Source organism: Sinocyclocheilus grahami, unplaced genomic scaffold, assembly GCF_001515645.1.
Source record: "Sinocyclocheilus grahami isolate Dianchi unplaced genomic scaffold, SAMN03320097.WGS_v1.1 scaffold2049.1, whole genome shotgun sequence".
Lineage (NCBI taxonomy): Eukaryota > Metazoa > Chordata > Actinopteri > Cypriniformes > Cyprinidae > Sinocyclocheilus > Sinocyclocheilus grahami.
In genome coordinates this window covers 8881-21689 of record NW_015507228.1, presented here as the reverse complement: position 1 = coordinate 21689, position 12809 = coordinate 8881, and the positions used below count along the sequence as shown (strand labels likewise).

Sequence of the window (12809 nt, the reverse complement as noted above, 5' to 3'; positions counted from 1 at the left end):
ACGAAGCGGATATCGTCCTCTTTTGGAAGACCAAACAAAGTAGTTTCGCTTTCACAACGAAACACACAGCGTTTTCACAACATAATGGGGCCGGCAACAACAAAACTGCGTGAACATTTGGGCGGTGTTATGCAAATCTTCCCACATCGTGACGTAGATATGTGGGGGCGTGTTAGAACGAGCTGTTTTAGGAGGGCGTGGCTGACTCTTAACTTTTATAAAGAATATCTCTTTGGATTTGAGACTTTAGTCTTTGCAACTTTACAGATCTTCTTTATGCACCAAGAGCTTGTAACACTCCAAAGAAAAAGGACAAATTGAAATCGCATCATATGACCCCTTTAATTTTAGTCCTGTGTAATCTATGAAAAAGTATGTCGACAAAAATGAAGACTTAATCATGTTCTCTGTAATTAAACATTTGCTTCCACTGTAAATTACTCAATTCAAAATGATCAATGAGATAATAGCAAAAACTGCAATATGCACCGTCTTGGACCAGTTTTCTTATTTGTTGCATCGCTACTAGATAACGCTGTTCATTCACATTACAGCATGATTGTGGATCCTGTAGTAAAGAAATGCTGCTCAAACAAACCTGGACTGAAGATTGCTTAATCTTACCATTTAAACATTGCAGTCATTCATAACCATGAATATAAGCACTCTTAGACGGATTTTTTACTGAATTACAATAATACAATAATAGATTCCTTGTTGTACTTATGTACAACAAGGAACTTAACAGTTGTACAATGTACTTAACAGTGATTTTGTTGTTGTTACAATCACATAATTAGTGTCAGTGACAGTAGTAGGCTACAATTACTTATTTTTATTTTATTTTTGAAAATAATTGAAGGCATAATAACGGAATACACATTTGCATATTGTTTTAAAGACATTAAGAAAAAAATGAAAAGAATTTGTGTGATTAAGCTAAAAACACAAAAAGACCATTTTCGAAACATTTGGAGATTATTAGGCTACTGTAGGGACATGTTCTAGCAATGATATCAAATAATGATTTTACTTCCACACTCACCATTTATATGCCAGTATAAATAGATTAATGAAAATGAAACTGAAAATACTCCTATTTTCCATAAGCCTACTTGACTTAAATGAAAGTTATCTATTATTGTATCAAACAATATGGTTATATATGGGTGCTGTAATATTCATAGTTTGTTTGAAATACTGAAACATGTAGTTTAGACGCGACTGTCTGTCATAACTCCGCCCTCTTCAGACCCTCGTCTCTTCTGAACTCGGTCACACTCTGTCAGAAGGTTTATACAAGCTTCACCGGACTACAATGACTGATAATCAGCTCCAGAGCAGTTTCTCTGTAACCCTGGTCTCTCTGGATGAGAGCGACATGAAGCAGGAGCTGGCTCGTCCTCGTCCTCATCAGGGGCTCACACTTCTAGTCCACACAGAGATGGACTTCTCCCTCAGCATTAATGATGGTAAACAACATTACTTTACATGTCCAAGATATTGTGTATAGGCTAGAGGCACACAAGTATCGTAATAGTCAGTTAATATGGTTTGGGAAGAATTGTGTGAGAAATATAATTCAGAAGTAGGCTAAATATTGAAATCTGTGACTTTTGATTGCAGACTTGCGTGTTTTGGCAAATATAAGCAAACATTAAATTTTTTTTTGACATTGTCATTGAGTTCTACAGTGTCATTGATTTACGTTTAATATTATTATTAGACATTTATTTAGGCCTATTTTTAGACATGGCTGAGATCGCTTCTGAAATTTTGAGAAGACATAATACGTTGGCGTTCTTACGCTTTACATTCGTAATAATTGTGCATAATTACAAGCAATTAGCATTAAACCAAACACCAACCCTAAACATAGAGATGCACCATACTTAATACATCTAATATTTATTTAATATTTATTTGTGCATATTAAAATAAAGTGTGGCCGGAGACACATGAGAGAAGCAAGAGACTTAAGTCTCCATTTAAAACTAATTAGTTGATTCTATTAGCTGAATAAACTGAGATCTCATTGGTGATTTTCCTTTCCTATGGATCCCTTTTGGTCAGTATTGTTTTCCTTTTTTGTAATTAATTAGTCATTAGTCAGTATCATGTAATGCCCATGTTCAACATGTGCTGAATGATATGAAGAGCAAAGACAGTGAAGAACCACATGGAAGCATTTACACTGTAAATAACATCATATCATACACATTTCTCCACTGGCTCTTTGAAGTGTCGACGGGCAAATGAAGACTCTTTATTCAGGTGTGCCACACATTTTCTGGAGTCTCATTGTGTGGTCTGGCTGCACTGACAGATGGCCAGATTTGCGGCTCCGCTGTTGGTTCTCCGTGAGCAGCGAGGCTGTTCTGCTGCTTGAGCTCTAGCATGTGTTTTCTTTGACATGGTACACTGGTCCTGGCCGCCAGCGCTTTCTGCCTCCTGGTGCACAAAATCAGATAGCACCGCTCTGGTGTTTTTCTGTATCCCATGTGCCTCACAAAGCAGTCATTTCTGATGCCAACTTATGGCTGAGCCACTGATCTGAAACCTACATGACTTACTTTCTTCCGTAGAGGACAAAAGGAGATGTTTAGCAAAAGGTTCATGCTTCTGTTTTCTTTATTGAAAACGTTTAGTGACCACAAGCTGCTAAGCTTGAAATCAATTATAGTCCTTATTCATTAAAAAAATGGGGGGGTACTCATTATCAGAAGAGATTTGGGGAAATCTCAGCAATGGATGCTCTGCAAGTGAATGGGTGCCGTCAGAATGAGAGGTCAAACAGCTGATAAAAACATCACAATAATCCACAAGCAATCCACACCACTCCAGTCCATCAGTTAACATCTGGAGAAGACAAAAGCTGTGTGTTTGTACGAAACAAATCCATCAATAAGGCAACGTTAATTGCTTCTTGCCAAAATCCATAATAACACTTCCTCCAGTCCATCTCCTGTTGTCTCTCACATCAAAATCCACCTAAATCCACATATTTGCTTAGAACTGTTTTGGACTGTTTTTGTTGCAAACGGTGCTTGATTTTCTGTGCAGATCTTTCTCCTGATTCAGACTCTTTCACCGGATAAAGCAATATTTTGGATCGATGACTTATATTTTTAGTTGGGAAGTTAACACAATTTGCAATGCAATTCCAAAAGGGGGAGAACAGCATTTATTTGAAACGGAAATCTTTTGTAAAATGATAAATGTCTGTACAGTCACTTTTCATCAGTTTAAATCTGTCCTCGCTGCATAAAAGTTCTTAAAATGTTTTTTTTTTTTAAATGACGCCAAACACCATTGGCTGCCACAAGAATCACAAGACATGCTAAGTTTGAAAATGCGGAAGTGCAAATGAGATTTGAGAGTTGCAACAGAAAGGAAGATTTGTAGTGAATAGCGATTCAATTTTGGATCGTCACACCAAGCTCTTGTAAGACTCGGAACAAAGTACATGAGTTTAATAAACTGCTTTTTTGTACTGTTTGGATCTTGACTATAAACCACCATCCACTTTAATTTGACATAAAAGAGCTACGTGAACATTTTTCGAACATCTCCTTCCAGAATTGTAACTGAGGTATGACCTAATCCTTTCATTATGTAAATCAGCATTCATATGTCCAGTGTGTTCTTATGCCTTCAGATGCTGGTGTTTGTGTTTTTAAGTTCTCCATCACGAGGGACACAGAGTGTTGCCGGGTGGCCACCCGCTCATTCCTCATCACTCTGGGCTGTTTCAGTATCATCGTGCACTTCACCACTCAGTCTGGTTAGTATTCTGCGCTTATCTAGACTTCTCATCACTCTTTACCTCAAAATTATCATATTTAAGCCCGATTTTTGCCTGATCGATCTTCCAAACGGGACAGAAGCGTTTCGATCTCATGTGACTCTTTAGCAGAAGCCAAAAGTCACTTCAAACACTTTCAAATGATCTCGTAGCATTATTAATTCTTTATTGCTTTTCAGTATAATTTCGATAATATTTTGCTAGTAATACTAATCCAAGATCAAAGCATGGAATATTTCGGTCTTTTTCCTCTGAAAAGCATTGAGTTTTTCCAGCACATCTGTTGTACATCTGTATTTAACGGCTGAAAGAGATTTTGGAAACATCCACTGGTACCCGAATCAAAAAATGGCATACCCTGTGGAGACACGCTCAACATCACACTCTTTATACAGAGGAAATGACCTAAAAGCTCTAAAAATGTTCATGTTGTTTAATACAATATCTAATATATAGAGTCCATAACAAATGTATTTCACCTCGTTTTATTCTATTTCCATTTGGCTAAATACTGTAATATGATATTTACTGATGATATACCGATACTGATAATAACAGTGAACTATACTCTCATCTAGGTTAATGTTGGTTTCTAGATATACGTATACATTTTTAACATTTCAAGTTAAATTAGCAAAATTAACATGAATGTGTTATGATCCCACAACTAACAGTTAACAATATTATCTTTATACATTAACATTAACCTTGATTGACCCTGTAAAGCCTGACAAATGAAATGATAAAAACTTTGTTTTTCGTTGATACATCAGACATTTATGGCTCAGAGAGTATGATATAGTGTGAATATGGAGAGGAGGAAAAAACAACCTCAATTTTAGCTTGAACATTTGGGTGGCGTTATGCAAATCTTCCCACATAGTGAAGTAGACATGTGGGGGCGTGTTAGAACGAGGTGTTTTAGGTAGGCGTGGCTGACTCTTAACTTTTATAAAGAATATCTCTTTGGATTTGAGACTTTAGTCTTTGCAACTTTACAGATCTTCTTTATGTACCAAGAGCTTGTAACACTCCAAAGACAAAGAAAAAATGTAAATCGCATCATATGACCCCTTTAAGAGGCCCAAACTGAGAAAAAAATATATATTTTGGTGCAGATGCTGATATTTATATGGCAAAAAGTCAAATTCAAAAAGAAAATCTGCTTGTAATTTAAATCAATGAGATCTTCATAACAGTATAGCAGCCTACATACATAAAATGATATAAATATCAGACGTCACTCTACATTTAATGTAATGCAATTCAGTGACGATTGAGAGATGAACAAATAAACGCTCCTCAAAAGCCTGATGGATCATATTTGATACTCGCATTTGAACATGATTTTTCTAAATAATAATTAAAAAAAGATTGAAAATAGGATTATCAAGTAAACCTTGCTGTTTCAGTCCAGTAAATGTTCATCTTGAAATAAAACTAACAATATAAAAGTTATTATATTTCTTATATTATATATTAATCTCACAGCAAAAAGACACATGAAGCATGAGCTGAAGGTGGATGTTTTTTTTTAAATGCTCAACACTGACTTTCAAAATCCTTCGTCATTTGAATTAAGATGATAATAATGACATTTTAAAGCACCGCCACCTTTCTTTGAAAGCATTCCGAGGTTAAATACAGATTTAAATACAGATTGTGTTATTGTGCTGACGAGTGAATTCTGCACAGAGTTTGAGATCTTCCACAGAATGCTGCGCTCATGGCACGAGCTCAGGAGAGATCAGTCTGTGTTTCAGCAGAGGACAGACGGTTCATCTGCACTGCAGTACTTCCAGGTAAAGAGGAGGAATACACTATGAATCTCATAAGAAATGTGAGACATTTGTAGTTTTCTCTCAGTTCTATGGCTGTCTGTCCCCGCAGCAGAACATGCTTCAGGATTATCTCAGGACTGCAACCTACCAAAAAGCCATTCTGCTCAACGAAGTTGACTTTAAAGATAAAGTATGTGTTTATGTTCTTCACCGGCTAGTTTATTCTGATTTACCTGATAATATTACATCAACAAACACAGCAAACATTATCCTGTTTTTTTTGTTTTTTTTTAAACAATTGCTAGGACACGTCTATCATTATTTGGGACACTTTTTCAAAACTCTTCACATAGTTCTTGTTACCAACTTTCAGCTATGATAATAAATGTAAAAAAAATTCTGAGTGCACCTTTAATATTTGTAAAAATACGAGCTTTAGTGAAATATATCATAGCTGGTATGTGTTAATTTTCTTAATTTTCTGCAGTAGCTCAACTAAAGCTTTTATTGTTATGGTATTTCATGTGTTTGCAGGTGGTTCTTGATGTAGGCTGTGGAACAGGGATATTGTCCTTCTTTGCTGTCCAGGCCGGGGCTAAGAAAGTGTACGCAGTGGAGGCCAGTTCTGTGGCCAAATATGCAGAAGTACACACAATCCTATTTTTGATTCATTTACTTACCCTCGTGTCATTTCTTGCTGGAACACAAAAGATGCTCTGTTTAGGAGAATGTTCACACTTCTGTATTCCATGCAATGACAGTGTATTAGAAGTGTTATAAAAATAGTCTGTGTGACACATGCACTGTAGTGCACAGCTTCTAAAGCCATACGATGTCTTCGTGTGAGGAACAGACTGAAATGTAATTCTCGTGCTCAAAATCTTGTTTACTGCAGCTCTCAAATCTTATTCCCACCTCTGCATATTCAAATGTCAGCTATGAGACACATGAAAACCATTCGGCAGCATTGTAGTGTGATAGATCTTCAAGCAAATTTGAATATATACACAAATTAAAATGAAATTTGAGTGTTTTTTCAAAAATAAAGGTTTGGGTCTGTTCCTTACACAGTTGTTGTAAGCCTTCAGACGAGTTGGATCACACACAGACTACTTTTATGATGCCTTCATGTCCTTTTTACAGCATATTTTCCCCAAACACTTTATTGCAAGAAAAAGAGCTAAATGAACATTCTGCAAAATGTCTCCTTTTGTGTTTTATAGAAGAATCAAAATCACATGGCTTGGAATGACATGGGGGGAGTAAAGACAAACTTCCATTTTTGGGTGAATTAACCAATTAATCATAATATTGGGAAATCTGATAATGTGTCAGTGTGCAATTCTAAAAAAAAAAATGGCCCAATGTACCATGGTGGTATGAAAGGATTTGACTAATTTTTTTATTATTATTTTTAATTGCATTCAGTTGTGTTAAAGAAAATGTCTATAAACAGAACCAAAAATAAAAATTAGCTAAAGATTTATTCACCCGCAGGCCATCCAAGATGTAGATGAGTTTGTGTCTTCATCAGATTTGTAGAAATGTAGCACTGCATCAGTGTCTCAGCAATGGATCCTCTGCAGTGAATGGGTGCCGTCAGAATGAGACTCCAAACAGCTGATAAAAACATCACAATAATCCACAAGTAATCCACTCCACTCCAGTCCATCAGTTAGTGTCTTGTGAAGAGAAAAGCTGCGTGTTTGTAAGAAACAAATCTATCATTAAGATTTTTTTATTAGTCATCAAGAAACTAATTTCTTGTCAAAATATGAGTCCATAATGCATAATAACTCTTCCTCCAGTAAAAAAGCCATCATCTGTTGTTAAGAAATATTTGTTTAGAGCTGTTTTGGCTTGTAAACGATGCTTGATCTGTGACCAGATTACTTTTTCACTAAAAAAAGCAATATTATGGATAGATGACTCATATTTTAGCTGGAAGCAACGTTTTAAGTAAAACAAAAACATCTTGATGATTTCTTTAAAAAAACACACTTTTTCCCACTTCACCAGACATTAACTGATGGACTGGAGTGCTGTGGATTGCTTGTGGATTATTGTGATGTTTTTATCAGCTGTTTGGACTCTCATTCTGACGGCACCCATTCACTGCAGAACATCCATTGCTGAGACACTGATGCAATGCTACATTTCTACAAATCTGATGAAGAAACAAAGTCATCTACATCTGAGGATGTCCTGAGGGTGAGGACGTGTTCAGAAAATTATTTCTTTAAAGCAAATCATAGATTTCCGTTCCAAATCTATTACAAAGAGCTTCCAGTGCACAGTGAGGACATGTGTATATTTTGGCCAGCGGTTGGATGTGCTTGGATGATAAATCACTCATCACTATCTTTGCTGTCACACCCATTTGGCCTGAAGTTCAGGGCTATGGGTTTTGTGGAAAAATACCCAGGCCGAGACATTTTCACAAGGCAACACCTTCAAGAGGTCCTTCAGAAGGATCTTTCCTTGACGTCTGGAATGTATGACATTCTGGCTGCTAAATGACTTGAAGACAGATTTGGTCCGGAAACTTGCGTAGTGGGCAAGGACACATGTTTTCATGGATAAAGACTGCTTTCTCAACAGTGCTAATAGCACTCTTTTTCTCATTTAGTGGAAAGCTCTTGTTACTCTTGTAGTATTTTGTAGACTACTACCACATGTGTTTGTGTTTCTACTGCCACATCTAAATTTCCAAATATATCCCACAAAACCTTTAACTGTTCAGCTCTAAATTATTTTCTTTGTTTAGAAAAGAGATTATGAATGAATTTGTGTATTATTTTGCAAGGGTGATAATCAGACCCATATTTGTAAACTCTTCCTCAATGCTTGTAAGGAATTTTCCATTTAAAGTTGATAAAGCTTAAGTCGTTTTGTCATTCTTCTCTCTTCAGACTCTAGTGAAAAGCAATAACTTGTCCAACAAAATCACGGTTTTGTCAGGAAAGATTGAGGAAGTTTCCTGCTCAGAGAAGGTGGATGTGATCATCTCAGAGCCCATGGGCTACATGCTCCTCAATGAGAGGATGTTAGAGAGCTATTTGCACGCCAAAAACTGGTTAAAACCCAAAGGTCTGTACATCGAACAACAATCACCACATTTCCCTTATTGGGATAAATCATCCAAAAATTTAAATTCTGTCATTAATTACTCACCCTCATGTCGTTCCAAACCTGTAAGACCTTCGTTCATCTTCGGAACACAAATTAAGATATTTTTGATTAAATCCGAGAGCTTTCTGACCCTGCATCGACAGCAATGCAACCGAAACGCCCAAGGCCCAGAAAGGCAGTAAGGACATCGTTAAAATAGTCCATGTGACATCAGTGGTTCAACCGTAATGTTATGAAGCTACGAGAAAACTTTTTGTGCGTAAAGAAAACAAAGATAACGACTTTATTCAACAGTTCTTCTCTTCCGTGTCAGCCTTCGCCACGCGTTCACATGGACTATTTTAACGATGTCCTTACTACCTTTCTGGGCCTTGAACGTTTCAGTTGCATTGCTGTCGATGCAGGGTCAGAAAGCTCTCGGATTTAATCAAAAATATCTTGATTTGTGTTCTGAAGATGAACGAAGGTCTTACAGGTTTGGAACGACATGAGGGTGAGTAATTAATGACAGAATTTTCATTTTTGGGTGAACTATCTGTTTAAATGCATGTTTAATGTTTTAATGTATGTTGTGGTCAAATGTTATGGGTTATTAGTTATCGAGTACTTGTACTTGTTTTCTCTCACTGTCCAGGCATGATGTTCCCGACTCAGGGTGACATTCATCTGGCTCCTTTCACTGATGAACAACTGTACATGGAGCATCACACCCGCTCTAACTTCTGGTAATAACTACTTTGCCATCTATACTGTAGCAATTCTCCAAGCTGCCATTTTCATTCATAGAAAGAACATCTGGATGTCTAGGAAATAGGACATCTGCCTTTTAATTTTTATTGCCATGTACTGGCCCATGTACTGTATAACTGTAGACATTTTTTTGGCTCTACAAAATAAAAAATAAAAACGTAGGAATTAACCAAAATTATTGTCTACGGTAATGGACGTTTTTCCACAAATGGTGTTGAGAACATTTCTTTAATAGTACACATGAACATGCTGCTACAGACCCTCTCAACCATGCATCACACTGAATGTTTACAGCCTCATCCATGATGGTTTATTTGACATTGGCCCACAGGGGGTTGTGGTTTGCTAGCATGGAAAGACAGTAATCATCCCACCGCCCACATGCCTGCACTGTACTTGCACCGTGCCATGACCAAACTGAAGCCAAGCAGCTTCCCGGTGCTGTAAAACACTGTGCTTCAGTCCAAACCTGACTCATGGCACATAGTTCTCTGCTCTCTGTCTGTGCTGTTAAATGAGGAGTTTCATACCCTGTGTGACCGAACTTCAGAACAATAAATGAAATCATCATCTCACTGTAGCTTTTATTACAAACACAGATAATGTTACCAGGTGTCATGTCAAGTTTAACACCCAATATTTATGTTAGAACAAAAAAAAGGCTTGTGTTTTGCAGTGGGTACGTGTTGAAATGTTCATCTGTTCGAAACTTTTTGGCTTAAGTTGTAAAGAACTTCTGTGGAATGACATTAAGATTCCCTCTTGATAGCCATTTTATAATACAGTTGGATGGTTGTATTTTATTTGCATTTAACATCGTTCTTTCCTCCTCTTGAAACCCACCGGTTTCCATAAATAGTGATGAAACTACTCCTCTAAAACAGTTATTCTCACTAGGGGGCCTCAGCAAACTTCCAAAAGGGCCTCAAGATGTAGAAATAAGACAAAGCATGCATTTAAATGAGCTAGAACAACTATAAATATATTTCTTAATTTAATTAACCCCATCAGCAACTGTTTTCCATTTTTGAAGAACCAGGGTTCCCACAGCCTTGGGAAATCTGGATATATGAGCTAGTCTAATTTTAATCATCCGAGTTAAAGACCTGGAAATGTCATCTAAATCAATACAATCTTGAAATGCTATGGGCATTTCTTGGAAACATGTTTAACCCCAAACAACTGGAATTTGATTTTAAACCAGGAATCAGAGATGTTTCTATGGTGTGAACTTGAGCGGGCTTCATTCTTCTGCTGTGGATGAGTTCTTCAGACAGCCAATAGTTGTGAGTCCACACTGAGTACAACGTGTACAACATCCATGAATCTGGTTCATGGATTGCTTCATAATGTTGTCAGAGAGGATCTTAATGTCTTTGTGTTTCAGGACACATTCGATATGCAGATTCTCATGGCCAGGTCTGTGAAATACACAATCAACTTTCTGGAGGCAAAAGAGGAAGATTTACACCGGTAAAGGCAATTCAAGAATATAGCTGCATGCTGCAATTATGGGCTCAAGCATACCAGTAGCATGCATATTTTTAGGAAAAGTCTTTGAGTGCATTCACCATTTTATTTTTTCAGTTTATAACTTTTAAGTTATAAGTCAGTGTGCATCACTGTAAATGTATCTGGCATTCTTAGCAGTGCCAAAAATAACTGCACCTTTGTCAATATATAAAAGTGCGACTTTTCAAATATTTTTCTGGAGATTGGTGGTTGATTTCAGGTTAGACAAACTTATGGAATGGCTGTTACTAAACTGGTCTTGTACTCTCAGGGAGTTGTAACAATGAAACAAAGTCAATGCACGTATACAGCCTCCCTGTTTGGCATCTTTACTATCAAAATGTATCCATTTAACATGCATCAACTTAAATTTATGTTACAGGAGAAGAGATGTTTCAAAAATCATGTAATCATTTTTGATCAGCATGATCTTAAGATGATTTGTGCCAAATTTAGGTACAATCTGTTAAAAAGCCTGTAGGGTACATTTGAAAATGTATGACCTAGAGCTTTGTCTTTATATTTGTAATGTATGTAATTCACAGGTTGGAAATTCCATTTGTCTTCAAACTGCTGCAGTCAGGGTTGATTCATGGACTTGCGTTTTGGTTTGATGTGGCCTTTGTTGGCTCAAGGTGAGAATCACAAATGTGAAAGGAAAAGTGTCTGAAGACAACATGCTTGAAAGTATAATAATTGTGTTCTTCTGTACAGGATGACAGTATGGCTGTCCACTGCTCCAAATGAACCTTTGACTCAATGGTATCAGGTGCGCTGTCTTCTGCAGACCCCCCTGTTTGCCAAAATGGGGCAGACGTTATCTGGACGGGTTCAGCTAATAGCCAACAAGAGGTATGACTAACTTTGTTTATGCATATGACGAGGGGTGCATAACATTTCCATATCTGGAACACTCAATGTAAATTATAGCAGGGTAAACTACTGTAGATGTTCATAGGATGTAATGTATGTAATTCACAGGTTGGAAATTCCATTTGTCTTCAAACTGCTGCAGTCAGGGTTGATTCATGGACTTGCGTTTTGGTTTGATGTGGCCTTTGTTGGCTCAAGGTGAGAATCACAAATGTGAAAGGAAAAGTGTCTGAAGACAACATGCTTGAAAGTATAATAATTGTGTTCTTCTGTACAGGATGACAGTATGGCTGTCCACTGCTCCAAATGAACCTTTGACTCAATGGTATCAGGTGCGCTGTCTTCTGCAGACCCCCCTGTTTGCCAAAATGGGGCAGACGTTATCTGGACGGGTTCAGCTAATAGCCAACAAGAGGTATGACTAACTTTGTTAATGCATATGACGAGGGGTGCATAACATTTCCATATCTGGAACACTCAATGTAAATTATAGCAGGGTAAACTACTGTAGATGTTCATAGGAAATAGAGATCGACCGATATATCGATTTACCGATATTTTTCCCGCTATTTAAGCATTTTACAACAATCGGATATCGGTTTTGTAATATCGGATTCACCGATAAACGCCGTCATCTTGTGGATGTTTTGAGATTGCACGCAGGATCACCATTGCAGCGCATCTGAGGGGAAACAAGACAACAACAACGGTGTGCACGGGTACTTGATTTACTGTAGTTAGTAAACTTTATTTAACATAACAGCCATTAATGCACAAATGAGATGTACATAAATGCCTGATATGCAGTTTATGCAGCTTGGCTTGAAGAAATATCCGTTTCTCCGTCAAGTCCTATAATCCGTCAAGTCCTGTCCCAATAAAGACGTAACTTTGCGTGAATTAAATAATATGCAGCCATGAATGGGTGTATGTTGGAAATAAAAGTGCTGAATTTA

The 12809-nt window shown here is 37.2% G+C and overlaps 1 protein-coding gene across 1 annotated transcript in view; it reads left to right on the top strand.

Annotated features, from left to right (window-relative positions):
- Positions 1-1315: 1315 nt before the first annotated feature.
- The window catches only part of LOC107573847 (histone-arginine methyltransferase CARM1-like), a 13971-nt gene continuing 2477 nt past the window's right edge, over positions 1316-12809 (top strand). Inside the window, exons 1-11 of the mRNA XM_016260295.1 lie at positions 1316-1472; positions 3659-3784; positions 5501-5607; positions 5696-5776; positions 6121-6231; positions 8499-8676; positions 9353-9443; positions 10673-10754; positions 10856-10941; positions 11526-11615; positions 11695-11832. Coding sequence (XP_016115781.1) covers positions 1319-1472; positions 3659-3784; positions 5501-5607; positions 5696-5776; positions 6121-6231; positions 8499-8676; positions 9353-9443; positions 10673-10754; positions 10856-10941; positions 11526-11615; positions 11695-11832 — 1244 coding nt within the window. The 5' untranslated portion in view covers positions 1316-1318. The remainder of the gene's footprint in view (positions 1473-3658; positions 3785-5500; positions 5608-5695; positions 5777-6120; positions 6232-8498; positions 8677-9352; positions 9444-10672; positions 10755-10855; positions 10942-11525; positions 11616-11694; positions 11833-12809) is intronic.